The 23,665-nt window shown below is 40.6% G+C and overlaps 1 protein-coding gene across 1 annotated transcript in view; it reads left to right on the plus strand.

Annotated features, from left to right (window-relative positions):
• The window catches only part of LOC146772413 (uncharacterized), an 83,682-nt gene extending 60,017 nt beyond the window's left edge, over positions 1 to 23,665 (plus strand). The window contains exons 3-6 of the mRNA XM_085636996.1: positions 8,004 to 8,063; positions 19,928 to 19,970; positions 20,604 to 20,680; positions 23,478 to 23,665. Of these exons, the coding sequence (XP_085493122.1) occupies positions 8,004 to 8,063; positions 19,928 to 19,970; positions 20,604 to 20,637 (137 nt within the window). The 3' untranslated portion in view covers positions 20,638 to 20,680; positions 23,478 to 23,665. The remainder of the gene's footprint in view (positions 1 to 8,003; positions 8,064 to 19,927; positions 19,971 to 20,603; positions 20,681 to 23,477) is intronic.

Here is a 23,665-nt window from a genome sequence, read left to right on the forward strand (position 1 = left end):
ATATTAGTATTGTAAGTGCATGAAAAAGAGAAAAGATATATCAGATAAAAAGAATAGAAACAAAGGATTTAAAAAAAAAAGACGAAATAGAACTGGAAGAAATAAATGAAGAGTAATATGACATGATGAAAAAGTTTGATGAGAGTGCCATGAAAGAAGAAAGGGATACTAAACTTTAAATAAAATAAAAGGTGGCACTTGTATGGTAAGTATTTATGATGGCTTCAAAAGCCATCAGAGGGGGTAATTGATGGAGCAGGTTTTCGCAAAAAGAAACCTGTTCGTATCGAGTACCCCTGTAACATGTACTAACTGTAAGTAGTGAATATATACTAATGTGCACCCTCACATCACACATGGGAGATTTGCTTTGCAATATGCATGAATTAATCCTAACAATACGTAAATAACCGGAAATGTAATAATAATGTGTGTAGAATGTGTTATGAAGATTTTGCATGGCAAGGCCACATGTATATGTAGTAAATACCATGACGTTTGTTGCTTTATCATAATAAATAATGCAGCTTTCCTGCTGATGCTATGCTAGGCTAACTGTTAATATAGCCTTATAGCCCGCCGTTGCGGGCTATACCGGTTATTAAAGGCCCGCTCCCGCGTTAAAGGCCAAAGCCGAAGGCGAGGGACTTTAACAAGGGACCACGACTTTAATAGCCGGTATAGCCCTGCTACCAAGGGCTACAAGGCTATTAGAACATTCTGCCACTAGAGGGCAGAATGTTCTAACAAATAAAACAAAGACCTCTCGAAGCTTGAGGGGATTTAAATCCCCTCAAGCTCCGAGAGGCCTTTGTAAAATATTGGAATGTTGCTCGGCGGGCCTTTACTGGCCTGTAGAAGCATGGAGCACTCCATTGTCTACAATGGAGCTCCCAGCATTCCAATGTTCTAATATAAAGTAGAGATAAGGTGAGTGGTGAACAAAAAAATTGCATTATCATATAATTAATAAATGTCTGTTTTCCGTTCTTTCAGTAAATGGACGAGTTTCCATCTTGTGTTAAATTGTCCTAACTGTAGTGGGTGAAACTGGTAACGCATACAAGCCACGTGACCAAGTGACTGGACTGCTTAACAAGCTAAAAGAGCGTGGCTCGGTGAAGGACAATATGCTTGACACACGGCCAACTCCATTGTCTTCATGAGAAAATTCTGTAGTTATTGAATGTTTTATTTTTTGTTCCTTGATTGTTACACATGTACTCATGAGAGAGAAGGGATGAGAAATTGAATATATGGGAACAGAAGTTTAACAATGGGGTAGTCAAACAATCGTGATCTAATTGTAGGGTGACCATCCACCCCTAGGTTTCAGCCAATCCCGTAGCTGGGACAGGAGATTTTAGCAACTTTAGTGGGATGGACATGTGATGTGAAGGTATAAAGAATAGAATAGGTGATTTAGGGGTGGGGGCTGCTGGTGCGAGTTTCGGAAGAAACGGGAGGAGAGAGAGGGATGCGGTGCTGATCGTCGGGTTGCAGAGAAGCCTATTTGCAAACTTGATACCAGCGCATCAGGGATTTGGGTGTATGTGTATGGGCCAAAGTATGTGATTTATTGGATGTTCATCCCTGATCAAAATACTGGGTTTGCGCTGGATCACAATTGAAGGTAAAGCCCTTGGGTACTCAATTCAATTTAATTCAATATAATCTTTATTCCGCATGTACAAACAATCATAAAAGCAATTACAAGTTTAAAATATAGTTCTAAAAACAGTCAGTTATACATAAAACACTCCATATCAAATACATGTTAATCAATTATCAGAAGACAATGCCTTTTCTTATGTAAATTACTTGTAGAACAAATAATGCAACATTAAAACATATCCCGGGATCACTAAGGCCAGCGAGTAATTTCATAGCAGCTTTATGCGTTCTCACATTGTATTTTATAAAAAGTGGTTTCAAATAATAACGCCTAAAATACAGATTGGGTACTCATAAAGTCTGTGGGTACTAATGTTCCGGCTTTAGTGCTCTAGATACAAAATATGCCTACAGAGCCTCCAGGGTGTGGGTGCCTCAACTGCAGAATTGTTCCCAATGACAGAGAACAGATCAGAGTCAAACTGGAGATGTCTGGTGTGGATGTCCTGTCACCCCCTTGAAACTCCCCCCCTCTCATTAGGAGGTATCGGAAACTTTCTTGTTTCCAATGCCAGAGCATCAGCCAGATCTGCCTTCGGAAGGCTCTTCGTTACCTGTTCTCTTATCTCTGGAGAGTAGAGGGTAGGTAAAAAAGTAGAATAGGTCACCAGACCCTCTTACATGTGTTTGGTTCGGATTCACTTATATCTAATAGTTGGACTGAAAGTGCAAGACGTTCAACTGGGTCTTATAATGGTTTTTAGAGTAGAGGCCATTCCTGGAACCTCTGTCAATTTCACCAGCTCCGCCTGGTTAAATGCAGCAGGTACATGGAGGTTTCAAGAGAGAGCGAAAGAGATGGAGGAAGTGGGATGGTGGAGAGAAAGCGATCAGAGATGGAAAAGAGAGGAGAGAAGGAGAGAGAGAATAACTGGATGGATGGGAAGAGACGGCTAGCACAAGCAGATGAAGGGAGCAGGGCTGGTCTAAGCATTTTTGCCAAGGCTGCTTCCGGTTCCCCTTACTAGTTGGTATACATTGTGTTTTTTTCCCCTGTGATTCAGTAATGCTTTTATTTTCTCAATTGATCTTATCCAGTCTGTTCTTTGTTATTCAATTTATTGGTTACCTGTTTCTTTTAAGGCTCGAGTGCCTCCGCTCAGGTTCTGGAATTGTTGGCTCTTGCTGCCCTCCGACAGTTGGAAGTTGGCTGCTTGAAGTGGTGGTCTGCTCTCCGTGACTGGGGACGTTTGTACCATTAAACGTCTTCATTTTACTCTGTGCTTGCTGGCTCTTCTTCATTTTTGCGACTAGTGAACCTTTACCAGCCGTGCCTCCACTGTGGTTAGCTCCGCACAATCGCATTCATTGATTTTTGTTTTGGGTAGTTCATGCCTCGTCTTCCATTATTTTTAGCACCAGTATTTCTCTGCACTGACTGCCTGAGAGTGTCCCTGGTCATCTTGTCAGACAGCGCCTCCTGCGTCACGGCCAAGTGCCGTTGCGCTGGTGTCCTCCCAACTTCCTGCCTCGGGAGCTTACATGTCACACCACAAGCTCTTGGTGCACATTCCTGCTGCAACCACCCCATCCTTAAATTATCTGCATGCCACCATTTTGATTTGCTTCTGGCAACACATCAATCAAAGAGCCTTCACGCCTGGTGCTGTCCAACTTCCCGGCACTCACACACATTATGTGCCGCCATCTTGGATTTCTCCAACTGTTTAAGACTTCCTGCTTTGCATGTTTTTTCATGTTTCCACTCTCATCATTTACACATACTCAATTTTGGTGGCTGACTGCTCTTTTTTTCTCTTCCAGCATACTTTCAGTGTGCTGTGCTCCTCAGTGTATTCCTTCCTTCCAGGTATTTATCCCTTTTATTTACTTGCCTGCCTACCTTCACTTCATTATGCAGCAGTATTGCAGCCCACCTCCACCATTACTTCAAAATCCTCGGGATCACCTCATGAAGTTGAGTAAATGGCTTGGACTATACAACAACTTCATGATAGACATTGATGCTGACTCTTTTACTGCTGAAAGGGAAAAGGGTTGATGTTAAATATGATTGCAGCTGAGTCACAGGAAGTAAATGATTACTTACCTGTTACACAGTTTTGGAAATCGAAAATAATTGCTGTTAGCATGAGCTGAAGCCATCTTGTTTGTAGCATCCATTTTGTTAGCCTTGTGATTCTGCCGTCTTCACTGTTGCCTGCTTTTCTATTCTGCTTGAGTCATCAACCTTAGTTAACTCCTTCTGTACTGAGCCAGAGCAATGTATGAGCTCAGAAAGGCCTGTAGCTGCTAGAATTCACCTGCTTGAGAATGTAACTGTCTAACATATCCTACTGATGTAAGCAGTTCTGTTCCCCTCCTACTTTGCTAACTAAGTGATATCCTTCTGCTCATGTTAGTCGATAGCTATTCCTGTGTAAGCCTGTACCTTCTATTTGTAACTACATGCTTACTCTGCAATAAACTGTGTATAAAAGGCCCATGGTTTCTGTATTCCATGTACTACCTCCTACAGCGCCTGACGGTGTTGTATTGATGTAGTCCCACACATGAGTGATTAATAAACTTGTTATTTTGAATCCCAGCTTCAGTGCCAATCTCTTCTTTGTTAGTCTAAGGACCCATGGACAAACTTAAGGGTGAACCCTGCACCGGTGTGCCCTTGAAAACGCACATTTCCACTTTCCACACAGTCTTCACAAGGTGTTGACAACTATGATGATTTTCAGGAAGCTTTAGCTAGGCTGATGTTGCATTTCACCATTGTCCCTAATATCCTTATGGAACTGAACCTATGGAGAACTATGTTGCATCGCTTCGCATTTTAGCTGCCACTTGTGATTTTGGCAACGTAACAGAACAATATATTTGTGGTTAGGTGATCATGCATTGCCACAATAAAAAAAATCAGTAGCAGTTACTCAGACATAAATATCCCACCCTTTAGAAGTTGTGTAAGTGGCTAAAGGAATTGAGAGATGTTTTAAAGTTTTAAATTATGAAAAGGACAGTCAGTTTGAGGTGGCCGTGGTTCGCAATTTAAAAAAGAACAATCCCAATAGAGTAACAGAGCTACGTTTAACAAATTCAGGTGCTGTAGTTGTGGTTCTGGATCTCATTTCAACAAAACTGCTAGCCCTGCAGTTTCTAAGGAGTGCTTCAAGTGTAGAAAATTGGGTTATTTCACCTATGTCTGCAAGTCTCAATGCAACGTCAATACCATTCTGGAAAACAAAATGGATTCCTTGCAGAATTCGATGGAGAAAGAAAATATTTTGTTGATGCTGGGGAATGATGATGGTGTGATGTCTAATGCTATTGACACTGATCCTTGTAGGCCTCCTAATTGCGAGGTCATCATTGATCGAATCAAAACTGTAATGTTGGTGGATTACGTATCACCCTTCTCATTAGTTTCTGATACCTTTTTCAAGAAACAGCGGAAATACAGAATGTTAGAAGGAAATGATATCAAGGCATATGGTTATGAAAAAACAACCATGAATATTCTGAGTTATTTTGTGGCTTATATCTCATTTTCTTCTCACAATATTTTATGAAAGATTTACCTTGACAAGAATGGCCAACATGTGTTAGGTTGGAGGCACTAGGGGAAATTGAGACTCATCTTGAATCCATTGTCTGATCTTGCTGTTTATTGTATGGCTATACCACATTGTATTGAAGGTGTTATTTCCCAACATGAGGATGTTTTCATAAGGAACTAGGTGTGGTCAAAGGTTTTGCTCACAAGATTGAACATAAAGTTGGATAAAGCACCCTGTTAGACACAAGCTTGGAGATGTGCAAATTTGGTATCAGGAAAGAGCTTAGCTTATTGCTTCAGCAGTTACAAAATGAAGGGGTGATTGAACCTCTTGATTCATCTGAGTGGGTTTACCCCATAGTCCTAGTTAGGAAAACAATGGGCTCTTTGAGACTGTGTGCGGATTTAAGGTCACCAAACAAACAGATTATTGTAGGTTGTCATCCATTGCCCAAAATCCAGGAGTTGACAAAGCTCGAAGGAGCCAAAGTTTTCACCTCTCTTAATCTTAAACCTACATATCACCAGAATGAGCTGGAAGAGGGATGTAGACATTTAACCTTTTTTATCACACCAGACGGAGCATTTAGATATGAAAGGATGCCCTTTGGTTTGGAGTCAGCTGCACCCGTCTTCCAAAAACTCATGTATTCTTTGTTTAAAGGTATGGATTCTGTCATGGTTTTCCAGGATGAAATATTGGTTTATGCTAATACTGTTGATCTACATAATTCAAGATTGTCGAAAGGCTTACAAATTTTCCAGGAGAATAGTATGACCTTGCAGGTGGAGACATGTAAGTTCCTTACTCAAGAAGTTGAGTATTTGGGTCACGTTATTTTTGATAAGGGTATTGCTCCCAAATAAAGTTTACTTCAGGCTATTCGGGTATTATGTAAGCCCTTTGAGGAATTTCGATTGATATCTTATTTGGGTTGTGTGAGTTTTATTCCAGGTGCGTTAATAATTTTTCCCAAATAGCTATGCCTCTAAGAAATGTACTCAAGGAGGAAGAAAAGTTTATCTGGTCTACAGAACATCAGGTTGGTTTTGATAAGCTCAAGCCTTTGATTGTCAATATCTCACAATTGTTTCCATTCAGTCACTGTGAGTCTTGTATGTGGACACCAGTGCACAAGGTCTAGAAGCAATGTTGAATCAAAAGTGTTAGAACAGTGAGAAAACTGTTGCCTTTGCTTCAACACTTTTGTCTTCCTCTGAATCCAGATATTCCACTATCGAGAGGGAAGCTTTATTATGTGCATGGGCAGTTGAGCATTTTAAAATATTTCTTTGGTGGAAAAAGGTTTGCCATTAAAACTGACCAGAGGTCGTTATTGGCGTTTCTCAATAGCAAATATCCTGGCAAGCCTCTGCTTGCTTGATCAGAATCTTATTCAAGATATACTAATATAATTTTTGTGCTGACTATATTCCAGTATCGTATACTGCCATAGCAGCTTGTTTATCTGGATTACCTGATACCACTACTAAAAATAACTCTGACATAATTGAGGAATGTGTGGTTGCACCAGTTGGTGATATTTTTGCTTTGTGTGAAAATGTGTTTTCCAAGGAAAGCTTGATGGAAGGCTTCAAGGAAGATAGTGAGTTAAAAAAGGTTGTCGAGTTCAACAATAAGGGGTGGTCTCTGGAAAAAACTTCTCTTCCATGTTATGCAAATTTTCTGGAAAGTCAGAGATTCTATTTGTGTCGCAGGTGATCTGATCATGAAGAATGGGTGTGTCATTCCACCTAAGTCTATGTGTCATTCTATAATTAGTTTGGTACATTCTGCACATTTGGGTGAAACTCTGACCAAGAAATGTGTGAGAGAAGTATTTTGGTGGCCATGTATGGATTCCCAAATTTCTACTTACATTACACAGTGCTCAATTTGTGCTAATTCTGACAAATCTTTGGTCATTTATAAGGCTGTTGCTGTTCGCACAAATGTTCCTGATAGGCCTTGGAACAAATTAGTTTTGAATTTTCTGGGTTCCTATGAAAATATTTCCATAGGCAAGATTTGTGCCATTGTTCTTATTGATTATTTTTCAAAATGGGTAGAGCTCAAATAGATTTCCCCATCCACCTTTGAGGTAGTAATTTTATCTCTCAGTGAGTGTTTTCATAGGAAAGATTTACCTTCTACCATTGTTACCGACAATGGTAAACAATTTACTTCCTCCACTTGCAGTATTGTTTTACAGACAAAGGAAATTTTCATTGAAAAAATGCGTTGTACTCACGAATATGAATGGCCTCGTAGAAATGTTCAACAGAGTTATAGTGGAGAGGGTGCAGGCAGCGTTGGCTAATAAAGTTGAGGTTAAGATGTTTGTGGGAGAAAAGATTTGAGCTTATCACTCCTCCCCCAAATTTACCACATGATTTTTGCCTTTTGCTATGTTGACGTGCAGAGTTCCTTGGACTTCCCTTAATCCTTCATGGATTAAGCATGAGTTACTCATTCTTGATCTCAGAGATTTGTTTTACTAAGCCAATATTGTCCTCAAAATTTGTAATGATAAGTGTGATGATGTAATGTTTAGTCTGAGATTAGTGGTAGGCAATTGTGTTAAAATCAAGTTACCCTATAATGTTAATAAAGGTGAGTCTTTATTTTCCAGAGTTTTTATAATTGTCAGGTTGGGAAAATCCTCTGCTAAACTCAATAAGAATTCTTGGTGGAGCATGAGCGGGCCAGCCAAGGTTGATGAACAATTGTTGGCTATTGGGAACTTGAATGATAATATCATGACCAAGTTTGAGGGATTTCTTGGTTGTGACTCACTATTTTCTTCTTCTCTTGCAGGAGAAACTGATACCACGGTCAATTCTTCCCTTGATAATATGCCTAATCCAGAAGCACAAGGTATTTCTAACAAAATGTTGGAGGTTGAAACAAGTCAAAGAGATGAGTCTCGGCATGTTTTAAAAGTACCTGTGTCTGATGGCAAAGTGGATCATCCCAAGAGAGAAAATATTATCCAATTTTATTTTAAGTTAAGTTTATTAAGGGAGGAGATGTGTTGTCTTTACTGTGTTTTAGTAATGCTTTTATTTTCTTTATTGACGTTATCCAGTCTGTTAGTTGTTGTTATTCAATTTATTGCTTACCTGTTTCTGATAAGGCTCGAACGCCTTTGCTCAAGTTCTGGAATTGTTGATTCTTGCGGCCCCAGCAGTTGGAAGTTTGCTACTTGTTGTCGGTCTGCTCTCCCCTGCTGGGGAAGTTGGTGCCTTTAAACTAGGCCTGGGCTAAAATTTTGTTCCGTTCACGGAAATTGCGATAATTTGACATTTTCGCGTTCCGCGGAGAGCGCGAAAATGTCAAAATTTCCGCTTTCCACAGCTTGGCGATAATTTGTTTCTTGCTCGCGCTGTCAAATAATACATTCTCGCGCGCGCGATCGCCTTACCTGAATCCCTGCGTTCGCCGACAAGTTTTCTTGATCCGGTCGCGTTCTCCATGAGATGTTGTATTGTTTTTAGCCATTTGCGCTGTCTCGCGACAGTTCGCGCCCGCAGTGACGTCATGCGTCGCGCGATCACGTCTTTCTTCTCGCGATCATGCACCGTGAGACAACTCAAAACAAGATGGCCACGCCCGCGAGCAACCAGATGGGTAAGTTGGCGACCCGCAACCATGCAGAAAATCTCGCGAACATGCGGGGAAAAAACTTCCGCATCTTCGCGATATTTCCGCTTGTTTGCGATAATTTTAAACATTTTTGCGATAATTTGCGAAAGTGGATTTCGCAAATTCCACCCACCCCTACTTTAAACTTCTTCATTTCACTCCTGTGCTTGCCGGCTCTTCTTCAGTATACACTGGCTGTTATGAGCATTTTAAGACCAAAGTGCCGCAGAGAGATTCTCCAGATGTGGCTACACAAAAACTGTTCATGCTACCCTGAGAGAAGGTTGGTTTCTAAATATCATTGGCAATAATATTGGTCTTTTATAAAGTGCACACACGTTTGTTGGTGCTGAAATGACATTAATAATTCATTTTGACTGCTCAAAGACATTCATTTTATGAATCAAGGGGGAATAAGAGACCAACGGGCTCACTTTGAGTCCCTGGGTAATCCCAGTTTGGCTGGAGAAAGGAGATTCTGCCCGAATCTAGGTTATACATTTTGTAGGCTAACCACTTACATGGGTTGCGCATTTTGGCAGCAAAAAATATGATGGAATAGGCTCGTGGGGGGCAAAATGTGTAATTGGGTGTACAAAATATCATGGCACCTGGTTTGGTCTATTCTGACCTTTCCAACTCGTAATGGAGAGGTTATACTGTTATGAGGAAATTCTGTTCCCTTCAGTATTGTTAAGCCCTGTGTGGTACATTACCACATCATTTTCACCGAGGGACTGTAACATGTCCCTGATTTGTCAATGGAAGGATCCGAACCTCTGTTCTGTTGCTTAAAAACAGCTCTCCACAGTATGCACTTGACGCACTGGCTTTTTACCGACTACAGACAAGTAAACTCTTTCAGTGGAAACAATCAGGTAGCTCTCTGCTGTACAAAACCAAGATCTCCAAAGTGGGCGACCCACTGAATCTAACACTTTGTGCCTGTTTACCTTTCTGTGTTATGAACACAGCTAGTTACCAGTGTGGGGTGGCTCACCATTGTGGAGTCACTGTGTTGGTCTTTCTCATAACTGGTCTTCCCTTTCCTGATCCAGGGAGAAACACGAGCTGAGACGCAGACACAAGCCCTGTCCTTAGCCGGTGTTGCTGTATGACTGGCCTCTAGGTGGCACTTTTACCTAGGTGTGGAGAATGCGTGGACCACTCAGACCCTGGTCTCTTTACGTCTTCATGACTATTGTGGCGTGCTGATAATGCTTCAAAGTGTTGTACAACAATCGGGTCACAACTGCTTAAACACAATAGTTGAGGGACTAATTTGCATAGGTAAAAGAAACTAACGTCACGTAGACTGACGTCAGAGCAAGTGATGTCAAAGTCCTACCTTATCCTTCACTTAAACGAGAGTGGACCTAGTGTACAGTCATTTATTAGATGCATTATTTGCTGGAAAGGAAATAAAAATGTAAATATATGTTCACTACGCATGCATTCATATACAAACCACCCAGGTGTGTTAATCTATTACTCTGTGAATGTAAGAAAATTAATGTTTTTTTTTTAATAAAAAAACGTATTGGGTCAATAGTGGTTGTATGATTTTACAACGCATTCCATTGTAATGCATGCCTTTACCACGCATGCGTTACAACGCGCATGCCATCACCACGCATATCCTTTACCACGAAAATTCCTTTTACACGCATACTTTTACAACGATTTTCGTTGTTAAACTATGCATGTAAATGGCATTTTCATGTTAAAGGATTTTCACCCGAAAAATGTTCCTCTTAAATTTACCCCTCCGCGACACCACCCCCTCATTTCTCCTTACCTTTCCTCTCCTTGATCTTACGTGGTGACGTTGTTTTTTTTTTATTTTTGTCCTCATACCACCTTTGTATGCAAATTAGTAGCCTGTTTGCCAGTCTACACCTCTCCAGGCTATTGCAATACTTCAATAACTCCTGCGCTCGTGCCCTTCCAGCGTCCTGGCTGCACAGACCACACAGGTGTAATCATTGGACAGTAGGGGTTACTCAATTATGTCTCCATCCCAGATCTGGAAAGCCACCCAGATTTTAGAATACGATCTTGTATTGGACTCCAAATCAATATCTGTTTTCACCGTTCTTCTTACTGCTCGCAACCAGTCTATCCCTTGTGGTGGGGAGGATTCAGTCCATTTCTTGCAGATTTCCCGCCTAGCAAGAAGGACTAAATAAAATAACAGAGCTTGTTTGTCCCCAATAATGTCCTTACATGGCGGATCTATTACCCCGAGAATTACTAATAAGAGGTTAACTTCGATGTTTGTCTTGAGAATTTCGTTGATTATCCTCCCAACCTCTGACCAGTACTCTTCTAATAGAGGGCATTCAATAAACATATGCTTATCATTAGCTCTGAGCAATCCGCACCTACGACATTTGGGGGGAATACCAGTCACAAACTTCGCTAATTTTTGTGGAGTCCAATATAGTCTATTTGCCGTGAAGAAATGATTTCTCTTCAAGTTTGCTGGTTTAACTGTTTTATAGAGCAGCCTGAAAGAGAGATGCCAAACTTTTTTTGGATGAGGGGTCTGCATCGCCTCGTCCCAGATTTTATAGGGGGCTTTGATTTTTTCCTCCTCGGAGGTTAATAATGCATGATCAATTAAACAACTAAAGAGTGACAAGGGAAAAAAAGAAGGAGCAAAAAAACACGGGCAAAAACCAAAAAGAATTGTTAAAAGAACCCTCACTCACCAACCTAGTTGGTGACATGCTTCATCATCGGGTTCCCACCAGAGAGGCCGAGTGCCTCTCTGGTGTGCTACAACGCCTGAATTACAGCGGAGCTGGTTTCTGAAAGTGGAGGGGAGTGAAATTAAAAGGTAAATGGTTTTAACCGTCAACTAATTTAATGTCGGCAAACCAAAGACCAATAAAAACGTGAATTGGGCAAGTTCTGGCTTGTTAGGTTAACCAGAGCTTAACCAATTAGTGATAAGGTCGACATGACATGTTTCTGCTTAAATGTGCCCAATTGGCTAAGCTTTCATCAGGACCACAAGGGTCTCCACGGCGGTATGCGCACGCTAAGGCGCACCCTAACCTGTGGAGAACGAAATGGCAAAACTCACGGTTTTACCAAGTAGCCATCCTAGTATTTCCGGGGCTATAAATGTCTGTAAAGGAAGAAGACAGACGCAACATATATAAAAACATACCAAGACATAATTTCATCGGTTTACATTTGTTTAAATTTTGCTTGTTTTGGTGAATAAGCAATTTGATAATCCCGTGTTGTGGAGCGGGAGTGGGTGTCTCAATAGCAATTGTAGCTTGAAACGCTCAAAAGCGAGTGATTCCTCGTCACAGAACAAAGGGGGGCTCATAGAGGTATTCTCCATAAGACCCTGTGCACTATTTGTGTCTGCATTCGATTACATCTATGTGGTGTCAGGGTTGTTGACAAAGTGCAATCGTAGTGGCGAATATGCCACTGTGTATGCCGTAGGAATAGCGGACTCGTGCAGTGGTAGGCATGCTTTAAACAAGCGTCTGTGGTGTTTGCCAGGCGCCGTTTGCTCCAGAGCATGTCTAGCGATAACAAATTAGTTGTGAAAAAACAGCTGCATGGATAAAAGAGGGTATTAAAATCATCTTACTTAAGTACTCGATGTTACTAACATCATGGGTCCGGGAGGGGGGTAGTGAGCTATAGTTTCTGTCAGATGGAAGACAAAAGTTAGAATGTTGCGTTCTCTACAGAAAATAAGGCGACCGCAACTAGTTTCTAGCCAAGGAAAGATTCCCCAACTTACTTCCATGCTCGCACACTCCCGCAGTCAGCCTCGATCTGTCCTCCTCGGCCCGGATATTAGTGAGTGAATGGGGAACGCGGAAGTAAATACTCCGTGGTTCCAGTCACGTGGTTCGTTTTAGACGTATGGGTGTGCGTGATGCATTCCGTGTGTCTAAAGAGTAAGGAGACCTGCTCCTATTGGTTCATCCTACGTAAATGGACAAAATGAACCGGCGTACTGTGTTCGCCATGCGAAAGATGCTGAAAGTTCCCATGTTGATAATTACGGGGAATACCTAGAGGAATACACCATATAGGAGGGAACTCATTAAAAGTGTTGTGAATACGCTTTACATGTTTGAAAATCCTCGTGAAAGTGTTCACATTGGTTCTCCTCTGTTATATGAATTAAGAAATGGCATTTATGTTCTGCAGATTTATAATGCTCCCAGTAAATAAGATATTAACAACTGAGATAAATCTAAAATACGCCTTTTTACAGGGGGGGAACAGAAAACGTAAATAGCCTGATAATAAGTCAATGACTCAGGACAGGCCTTGTCACCATCAAGGTGGAATGATGGGGAAATCTAGTGACAGCGAAAATTGGCAAATCAAAGGCATTTACTGTGGAGAGAACTGCACGGAGGCTATTTTAGGTTATGACGTTACAGTGGCTCGTTAGGATCTGTGATTCAGTGTTTTAATATCGAACTCCAAGGAATATTATCATTCAAACCCTGAAGATGTGTCGATAAACGATAGATCCAACGTTGCTCTTTTTCGAATAGTAGTTGTTGGGTGTGTGGTCTAGGCTTCAGTTTTTCAATGATTGTCCACTTCATATCATTTGGTGTGTGGTTTAGCAGCAAGAAATGTTCAGTCAGTTTCGTGCTCTGCTTGCGACAGCGAATGGTGCTGCGATGTTCGCAGATGCGTTGTTTAATCTTCCTGCTAGTCATGCCGACATATTTCAGTCCGCATGAACAGGTGATTAAGTATACCACATCGGTGAAATTGCAATTGGTATGCATTCTCTGTGTCCATTGCTTGACTTGTTCCAACTCCAAATACTTTGTATAAGATGGCAGACACTGCACGATCCGCCATTACCCCTGCGGATCGTGCAGTGTCTGCCATCTTACATCACCTTCAAGCGCGTGCTTCACCTGGATTCTAGACACCTGTAGAGAGAAAAACTAGACCGATGTCGCGTCTTCTTGAAGCGGCGGCCATCTTGGAATTCCGTAGCCGATTTAACTCGGTCCAAAGATTCTTTTTAACCTGTCTTTTCGTTTTTGGGCTACAAGCCTTAGTTAGTGTTGTCCCCACAGTTGTTACTTCATACTCCAGAGGCCTGACAGTGTTTGCAAAGGGGGTTTGTAAAAGATTGGTTGCAAGCTCTATATTTGAACGGCACTATAGTGGCCTCATCTCAGCTTTTAGAAAAGTTTGTATTTGGTTACTTTTTTAATCCACTTACAGTACTTTTATTTATATAAAGCACACATTTTGGTTTGTCCCAGACAAGGGGAAGTGTTTTGGGGAGCAGTTTCTGTTGAGTACATTTGTTACTTACTAGACACATTTCACACTACAAGAGAAGATTGTCTCGCTCATTATCGCAATTTCATATCGTAATCGGGGAGAAGTTACATATCTTTTATTTTAATGGCGTTTAAAGAAAATACTATTTACTCGCAAACCTTCATCGGAGTTGATAGCACACACAGGGATTGCAGACATTTTGCCTTTAACGTCTCAGGCTCTCAAATTTTACAGTTTAAGATGAACATTGCTTTTTTGCGATGTGGAACACTCTTACAATTAATGCGTTAACTTATTTCTAGAATCGCTTTCACAACACCAGTATTCGCTAGGGACATACTTTTGCTCTCTACTCTTTTGCAACACACTTTAATAGATGTACCCAGTTTGTCCAATTGGCTATACAACAACAATCACCACGACACCACTAAGAGTCAGCACCATCCAAAGCTTCAGTCACCACCAGGACACAGCTTCAGTCATCACCTATACTGCATTTATCTGCACACACCGATGCCACTGCACCTATAATCTGCACCTCAACATGCAGGCAGATGGCATTCTTCAAAAAGCATGCATACTTTTTAACACCACAGCACTACTGAGCACCCCACAGTATTAAACAACATCAACACAGCATCAATCAGCATCCACTACAGCAGCATTCATTAGCAGCACTGCATTTACACCCTTCTTGGTGGTTTCACCCTATTGGTAAATTCAGCTCTAGCCACACTTTATTAAATTCTTCTATATACTTTTTGACAACACTGTATTTGTTTTTCAAGGGGTAGATTTTAGACATGTTAGCAGGGACAACTATTGCAATTGTTTAATCTCTCCTCTTTCATTACAAACTTTACTCGATGTACACATTTTTTCTCTCTTGCTTGCCACCATCAAATAGCACCACACCAGCAAGATACAGCACTAGCCACGCTTAATTGGGCAACAGCACACCAACAGTCACCACCAAAAGAACATTATTCTGAACACAACTTTACAATTTCACCTATGATATGCCACGTGAACTGCAGGCACATGGCATTTTACAACACAGCATCATTCATACCACTAATGCATCACTCAATAGCACTACAACAACAGTAAGCACACAACAGCGTTAAAATGACCCACCACAACTTCAACTAGCAGCACTAAAGACTCATTAGACAACAGCAAAGTATCAATCAGCCCTAATTTTAGCTTACTTCCAAAACACCTTTGACACTGCACCGGTGATAAGCATATCCAAATACACACAAATGTGGGTGTGCAACACACAACACCTCATTCAACTGCATCAGCCAGGCAACAGTCTTCACCACTACAGCATCATTCATCACCACTACCGCATCATTCATCACCAGCACAGCATCCACCATCAACATTACAGCATAAATACGCACACAACGATCACACTACACTTAAGAATTAATTCTTAAACAGAGAAGAAATATATCACTGATCAGCAACACACCATCCTTCATCCCATCACTTCGGCTCTTATCTTTCTGGATACACTTTAGTTTCAGTACACCCTCTAACAAGATTTCAATCTAGGCACCCTCTTTTCTTTCATACTCGATTCTCTATACCTCCTACTTTGCCCATTATTTAACAAAGCTTTTGAAAATAATATGTACTTTGGGGAATATTATCCAAAAAATCTCTACATTTCTCCCAATGTAGTCATTGAGGTTGTTTAACAAGGTTAACATGGCTATATGCTTGTTGAGTCACATTGTTTAATTGCAAGTTCCTTGGGGAGATTGTTTTATTAAATAAAGTATTTAGGGTACAACAGTTTGCAAATTGAGGCTGGTTGTGGGTACAAAATCACTAGCTAATTCCCATTACAGTGTGCTTTTTTACATGCTGTTTTGCTTAAGAGACAACAATAGTGTCCGTGCTAGGCCTCATAAAGTGCAGATGCATGTTGGGATATAATATGCAGATGCATAACATGATACTTATTAGCCATGGTTTTATGTCACTACTTGCATTGTAATACGATGCTACTTACACACACACTGTTGAGGTGCAAAGAAAGTTGGTTGCATCTTTTGGGGAGAGTTGAGCAGCAGTGGTGGATACGTCCACTTCAATGATGCCACACAATAATTGCTTCAAGTTTGAGTCGCTCTCTCTACTTACATTACGCCTACTTTTCATGCAACTACTTTGATGTGTAGCCTTTGAAACAGTATTGTTTGGGTGTCTTTTTGGGGTACAGATTATGGTGCAAGTAGTTGTTACGACATACTATTCTACAAAGTAACACAACCCAGAATTACTGCACAATGAGTGTGACTAAACAGCAACCACATCATTTATCAAAGATTACTGTTTAAAAGACAGTACACACTACAGAGGGTTCCAGCAAGTCTCCAAACATTCACAATGGTTATAATATCTCTGTTAAGGACCTTTTTTTATACTATGACAAAGCCTAACTTAGACACACACATTTTTTACATGTCAAATATATTGCTCAAAACACTAGATCCCGAAAAAAGGAGACATTCAAACCAAGGCATTGCAGCTTTCCCAAAATCCAAAAATTCCCAATGCTACAATCACGAATGTTAAGCAGGAAACATAGAATAGGCGCCACTGGGGAAGAAGGCAGATGGAGTCGAGCACAAGACACATGGAGACAGCCTCCTTAATTGTTCCTTCCTGTCCAAGCTCAATCACTGTGACGCAAAATCACCAAATAAATGCCCCTGCAAATGAACCTATCTTACATTACGGGCCTTTTGCAAAGGGGTTTTCTAACACATTGTTTGCGAGGTCAATAAATGAACGACAGTGTGGTGAACTCATATCATCTTTGTGAAATATTTACATTCGGTTACTATTTAAAGCTGCTCGTAGAGTTCTTTCAATTTTAGACACCACACATTTGTGATTAGTCACACACTACGGAAAATAATGTTGAGAGACATTTTTGTCGACTACATTGCTTACTTCTTTGACATATTTCACACTCCACTAGCTGATTGTTTGGCACATTCTCGCAGTTTCCCATTTAAATCTGGGAGTACTTACATTAATTTCATTTACATGGGGCTATAATCAATTTCACTTTACTCACAAACATTCATCCAAGTTGCTAGCACAGACATGTATTCCCTACGTATGGACTTTTACGTCTCACGGTCTGATGTTTTACAGTTTAAGATGAACATCACTTCTTTGGGATGTACAACTATTTAACCATTAACATTTAAAGCTACATCCTTTCTTTATTTCATCCCATTTCACAATAGTGCATTCATCAGCACACACCTATGCCACTGCACCTATCATCTGAACCTTAACAGGCACACCGATGGCGTTCTGCATAAAAACATGCATTATTTTTAACACCACTGCACCACTCAGCACACCACATCATTAAACCACATCAACATAGCATCAAGCAGCAGCGACTACAGCATCATTCTTTAGCAGCACTGCATGCACACCCTTTTTAGTGGTTTCACCCGTTTGCAAAATGCAGCTCTATACACACTTTCTTAATTTATCCGATATACTTTTTGCATTTCTTTTTTTTTATTTCTCTGCAGGGAGGTTTAGAAATATATTCCAGGAGCAACACTCGCAATTGTTTAATATCTCCACTTACATCACAGCCTTTATTACATTTACACAGTTTTACTCTCTCTTTTGCCACCAACAAATAGCACCACACCAGACAAAAACAGCACGAGCTACGCTTCATTAGGCACCAGCACAGCAACAGTGATCATCCAAAGTGCATTCATCTGCACATAACTTTAACATTTCACATAGGCGTTAAACAATAGAAATGCAGATACATGTCATTCAAAAACATATCATTCATACTAACAATGCATCACTCTATAGCAGTAACACAACACTCAGCACACCACAGCATAAAAGACCACCACCACAGATTCTGCCAACACCACTACAGCTTGGTTGAATAGCAATACAGCATTAGGCAACAACAATTGTGAATGTATTGCAACACACCTTTTACACTGCACTGATGGGATGTATCTTCAAATACACACACATTTCATAATACAGCACGAAACACATCATTAAAGTGCTTTACCACAGCATGAGTTGCCACCACTACAGCAACACTCAGCAACTGTACGGCATCAGGCATCACCAATACTGCATTAATACGCAACCATCAATAACATTGCAATTGTTAGAAACCAACTTCAGCTACACACAAATGTTATTCTACAACAAACCAGCATCATTCAGAACATCTCTGCAGTACTCAACACCAGTACAGCACCACTCAGCACACAACCTCATTACATAGCATCAAGACAGTATCATTCAGAAACACAATACCACCATTGATCGCCAGAACATCATTAGCCAACAGCAAGACAGCATCAATACGCAGAGCTCTCACATTCCACCTATAATATGCCCCTTACGCGAGGCACAGATTCTAAAGAGCTGCAACACAGCTTCATTTACAACACCACTGCATCACTTAAGCCCACTCCAGCATCAATCAGCACACCACATCATTCTACAGCCGCAACACAACATCCGACTGCACTGCTACAGACTCACTGAATACTAGCCGAGCATCACTTGGCTATACGTCGCACACACCTCACCCACTGCACCAAAAAATTGATACTTCAAATACACAGAGATCTTATTACTCACAACACACCACATCATTAAACTGCATCGCCACTACAGCATCATTCATCAATAGCACAACATCAGTGAGCACAAATACTGCACTCATATGCACATATCTATGAAGACCTCTCACACTACAACAAAAAATCTGCACTTAAGCGGGGCACAGATTCAAACGGGCAGCAACACAGCATTATTTTTACCACCAATGCAACACTCGAGAACACTACAGCATCAATCAGCACCTATCATCATTCAACAGGATCAATACAGCAGCAGTCAGCAATACTACAGGATCATTCATCACCAGCACAGCATCATGCAGCAACATTACAGCAAAAATCCACACACACCAATCACACTACACTTATGATATAATCCTTAAGCGGCACCCCCAAAAAAGAAATCTACACACTGCCCTTCACTACACCACTTAGTCTCTTTTCTTGATTGCAACACACTAAGAAGGTATTGTAATTGAAGGACTTTGACTTTTAACTCAGCCACATTCAGCAACATTAGATTTGGTTTAGGCTTTACATTTTCAAACTAACGACATCCAACATAAGTCACCAAGTCATTTGGAAAATGGACAGCAACATTTTGCAAAAAAAATATATATACTAGATTCAATTGCTGCACCCAAAAAAAAAAAATGTCTACAGGCACATCTTCAAAGGGAAGGGCCTTTACATTTACATGCAAACTTTCACACTACATGCTCTTTCACACTATGCATGCCTCCATCTTATCTCTACAGCAGGTCTGACTTCACGTTTGATTCTTTGTTCACAGTCAAACACCTACCATGCCTTTTATAACCTTTGACTCTATTTAAACTCAGCGCACACACAGTTCCAAAGATTACCTCCTTGCTGGCAGAATACAGACCCTTAACCTTCGATACTGCGCTCGCACAGATTTCAAGTAAGTACACTTTATAATCGTAGCAACTGAAATAAAAAAGATTGTATTTACTGTAAAGTTAGGAATTAATGTATAAGTCATTGTAGCGATGTTAATGTCGTTTCAAGAACATTTTGTATACGCGTAAATGGTTACATAGCTATGTTTTACGGGTAAAGGAAAAGAGCTCTTTCGAATTATTAACACTAAGTTTTTTTTGCCTACAACCACAGGTAAAGTCCAAAGCTCGATTGTGCCGCTGTGTCAAGAAAATTTGTAAGTACCACATTCCGATAAAAATGCATATTGTAAGTTACGATCTTGGCATGCTTCTACTAATAAACAAGGAGGATAACACTCTCATTTACTACAGCAAAGAACTTGAGATTTGAAACTTTGTGTTGTTGTTCGCAATTATTATCCTCACGTATCTGCTATTGTTTCCTATTGAAATCACAGTTTACTTCAATATCCGAGTTTACTCTTCTGTCTTTCGACATTCAATGGTAGTTGGTGACCGGACTGTGTTAACCTCCTTATCTTCCATACTGTGATTTTTTTTAAACCTTGGTTTGGCTTTCTTACTGCCTGCCTACTATGTAATGCACTTTCCGTCTGTTTTTTTTTACAGTACGTATGTACAGCGCTCTGATACCTACGGGTCAAGCTAGCGCTATATAACACTTTCTAAAAATAAATAAATACATCGTTGGTGTAGCGCTTTGTATTTGAATCGCTTGTAAAAATTATTATGTTACATTTGCATTTCTAACTTAAACATGATGTACGTTTAAATTGTGGCTAAGGAAAAAAAAACTTTTTAATTACAATGACGTACAGTTTGGAAATGACATGTACACCAAATACTGACGGGAAAAATCTTTGTTTTTTTCTGGGTAAACAAAACAGAATTCCGGACGGGGAACTTGGCAGCGTCGCTTAGCTCGCAGAAAAAATTTCAAGTTGCTAAGTACACAACACATTTTGTAAGTATATACATAATTGTGATTGCCAGCCATTTACATTCTTTTTACAGTTGGGCTCCTTCATTTGGAGATCCAGTTTTAGTTTCGAAAAATAGCTTTCATTTGGGTGACGCTCGCACAACATGAACCCTCATACACAACTCCTTGTTCTTGAAAGTACATTCACACGCTTAGCAATGTACCCGTCCCACAGCTCGCGCAGCTCCGGACAGCATGAATACGCTTCATTTAAGTACAACTGTGCTGCGAGGCCCCTCTGTAAAACATTACTTCACTTACCTTCAAGCCAGGGATACACGTTCACGCGCCTACACTCTCGCACCTCTAGCAGGATACATTTGCAAATGCTAGTGCGATTTGCCCCTTCTCAATATCTTCACGCAGTCGCAACAATTGTTCACTCTGGAAGCAAAAAAACACTCCCAACGGTCAGGAATGCAGTAAGGCCCGTTTTAAAATTTTTTTAATTTAAAGTAATCCCCTCAGGATACTGCTCCTTCGTTTAACGATAAAACAGCTCCCCAACTTAATGCGTAAAAGACGGCCGTGCCCACTAACTTCAAATTTGAAATAGGGTGCTCCCCTACTCTGAATCTTTCACTTATCTGCACAGCAATTGATTCGTTCAATCCGCTCATTCTCACCACCTTCATCCGCTAGCAGCTAGCCCAGGCCCAGCCGCCAGCCCCTCCTTTGGCGTGCTTCCGTAAAGTGAACTACTGCGTCCTGTAGCTGGTGGTCAAATCTTAAACAGCTTTTGGTGGAAAAGCCACATGTGCACTCTAGTGATTTCATGCTGCTGAGGTCGATAACATGCTACGGTAACCAGGGCTCAGAGTTTTGCACAACATATGCCTGTTTTGCACTTGGTGTATAGCCTATTTCAGTAAACTCTTCAATCTAGTCCTTGATTTCAAAGAGGGGCGAGTAAAAACATTTTGCGACAGTTCCTGTTTGGAATTGCTCACCATGGATACTTTGCAGCTGCACAATAAAGTACGCAAAATAAAAGTCATATTGCGTGGATTAAAAATTGCATTGCATTACTTTTATAGATGCCTCTTAGGTTATTAGTTGCAGAGGAGTGCGGTATTTGGTTGCGCAGCCTTCAAATACAAGTGTCGTTCTTTAGAAGGGTTTTGCGGCACACGTGCAATTTTGCCTACTTTCCTCTTCAGAGAAACTTTTTTTGTTCACACATAAGTTACCCTGTGCAAACAAGTCCACTACAACCGGTCTTATTTACACATCGCTGAGAAACGAGCTGGACTGATTGAACTTTCACTCTCTAAAATATCTGCCCCTATCTTCTTCGCAAATATCACTCTCACTCTCACTCTGCATCTCCCTCACTCTTTTCCTCACTCTCCCTCTCTCCTTCGCTAGCTACCTCGCTCACTCTCCTCGCCCTCTCTCCCCTCCCTCTCCTTAAATACAACGAGGCACAGCCAAATTCAAGTGAGTACCAACTTTAACAATTAGTGGAATTAAATATATAGTGAGTGTACTCTCTCATTATATATTTACGTAACTAGTTGGCTTCATAAACAGGGAAATAGATGGACATGTGTTGCGTGGCTATTCGTAAAATAATCAAACCCACTAATCACACAATTGCCTTATTCAAAAAAACTTTTAACACTCATCAACACCTCTTAGATGCACTGTTTGAACACTCTTACACACATCAACCTCTCTTCTACAGCTTTACCCCGCTCGAAAATTTCTAGCACTAAAAAAAACACCTCTAAACCTATAATAAAGCTCTTCAAAACCTGGTGTGACCATCTACCCCTCTTCTAACAATCTGAGAACCCTTGCCATACAAAACCTCTTCTACACCGCAGACACTCTTATACGCCTCTTCTAAAACACTAGCACTAAACTACACCTCTACCCCTATAACAGTCTTTAAACAATAACATCCTCTTCTAATAGCACTAGTAACAGTTAAATACCCGTATAAACCTAGGCACCTCTTCAAACACATTCAAATGACTTCAGCCACACCTTAAACCCGCTACAACAGCACAACTCCTATTCGAATGCTCTTATATCCCACTTTTACTCCCCTCCCCCATTACTAAACCTCTCACCATCTTTCTTCTAAACCTTTACCTACTTCCTAACACAGTTGTAAACATCATCATGAATTCTGAAACGGGAGATAGTCACATTTTAATGTATCTATATTCACCACATCAACTTCACTTCTACCCCTATACCTCTCTCATCCTGCAATCTAACTCTGTTCAAAACCTCTACCTCTACTATAACTCTAGTTTACACCTCTGACACTCTTCTAAAACTTTACAACTCTACTACACAACGCACACTCAACTACCCCTCTAAACACTACACAACCATTTGACCCACAATATACACCACAGACAGCTTTATACACCGCAAAGACTTCCTCTCACTAATACCCCTATACCCAGCTTCTAACAATTTAAAGTTAACTACACATCTACCCCTCTTACACACCGCGAGCCCTGATTTACACCTCTACTACACAGCAGAAATAAAACACCTCTATTAACACTATACCCCTCTACTAACCCTCTACTAACCCTCTACTAACACACTCAATCACACACGCTATCCTTCAACTAACACAATAACAAAAAGTTTCACTAGATCACTAAGTAACTCTATAGCTACATATATCACTCGCATAACATGCAAAATTCTTCTCACTCCTTACATCTCCCAATATACTTAGAGGGGAATAAGTTGATACAATTTCAATATTATGGACTGAAATACTAATCTTTGCTTTGACTTATATTCACAGGTAACAGAGCCACCACATGAAACAATAACAATTGAAATCTATGGCATTGAAAAAACCGAGGGAGTAATCAGTACTGTAACTACCCAGGTTGAAAACACTGACAATTTCCAATCAATGGATATAAACAATAAAATCCTCATCGATTGGTTTATGCTTTGTACAGAGGTGGAAGACCTAGAAGATGCTCT

This window comes from Triturus cristatus, chromosome 12 (assembly GCF_964204655.1).
Source record: "Triturus cristatus chromosome 12, aTriCri1.1, whole genome shotgun sequence".
Classification (NCBI taxonomy): Eukaryota; Metazoa; Chordata; class Amphibia; order Caudata; family Salamandridae; genus Triturus; species Triturus cristatus.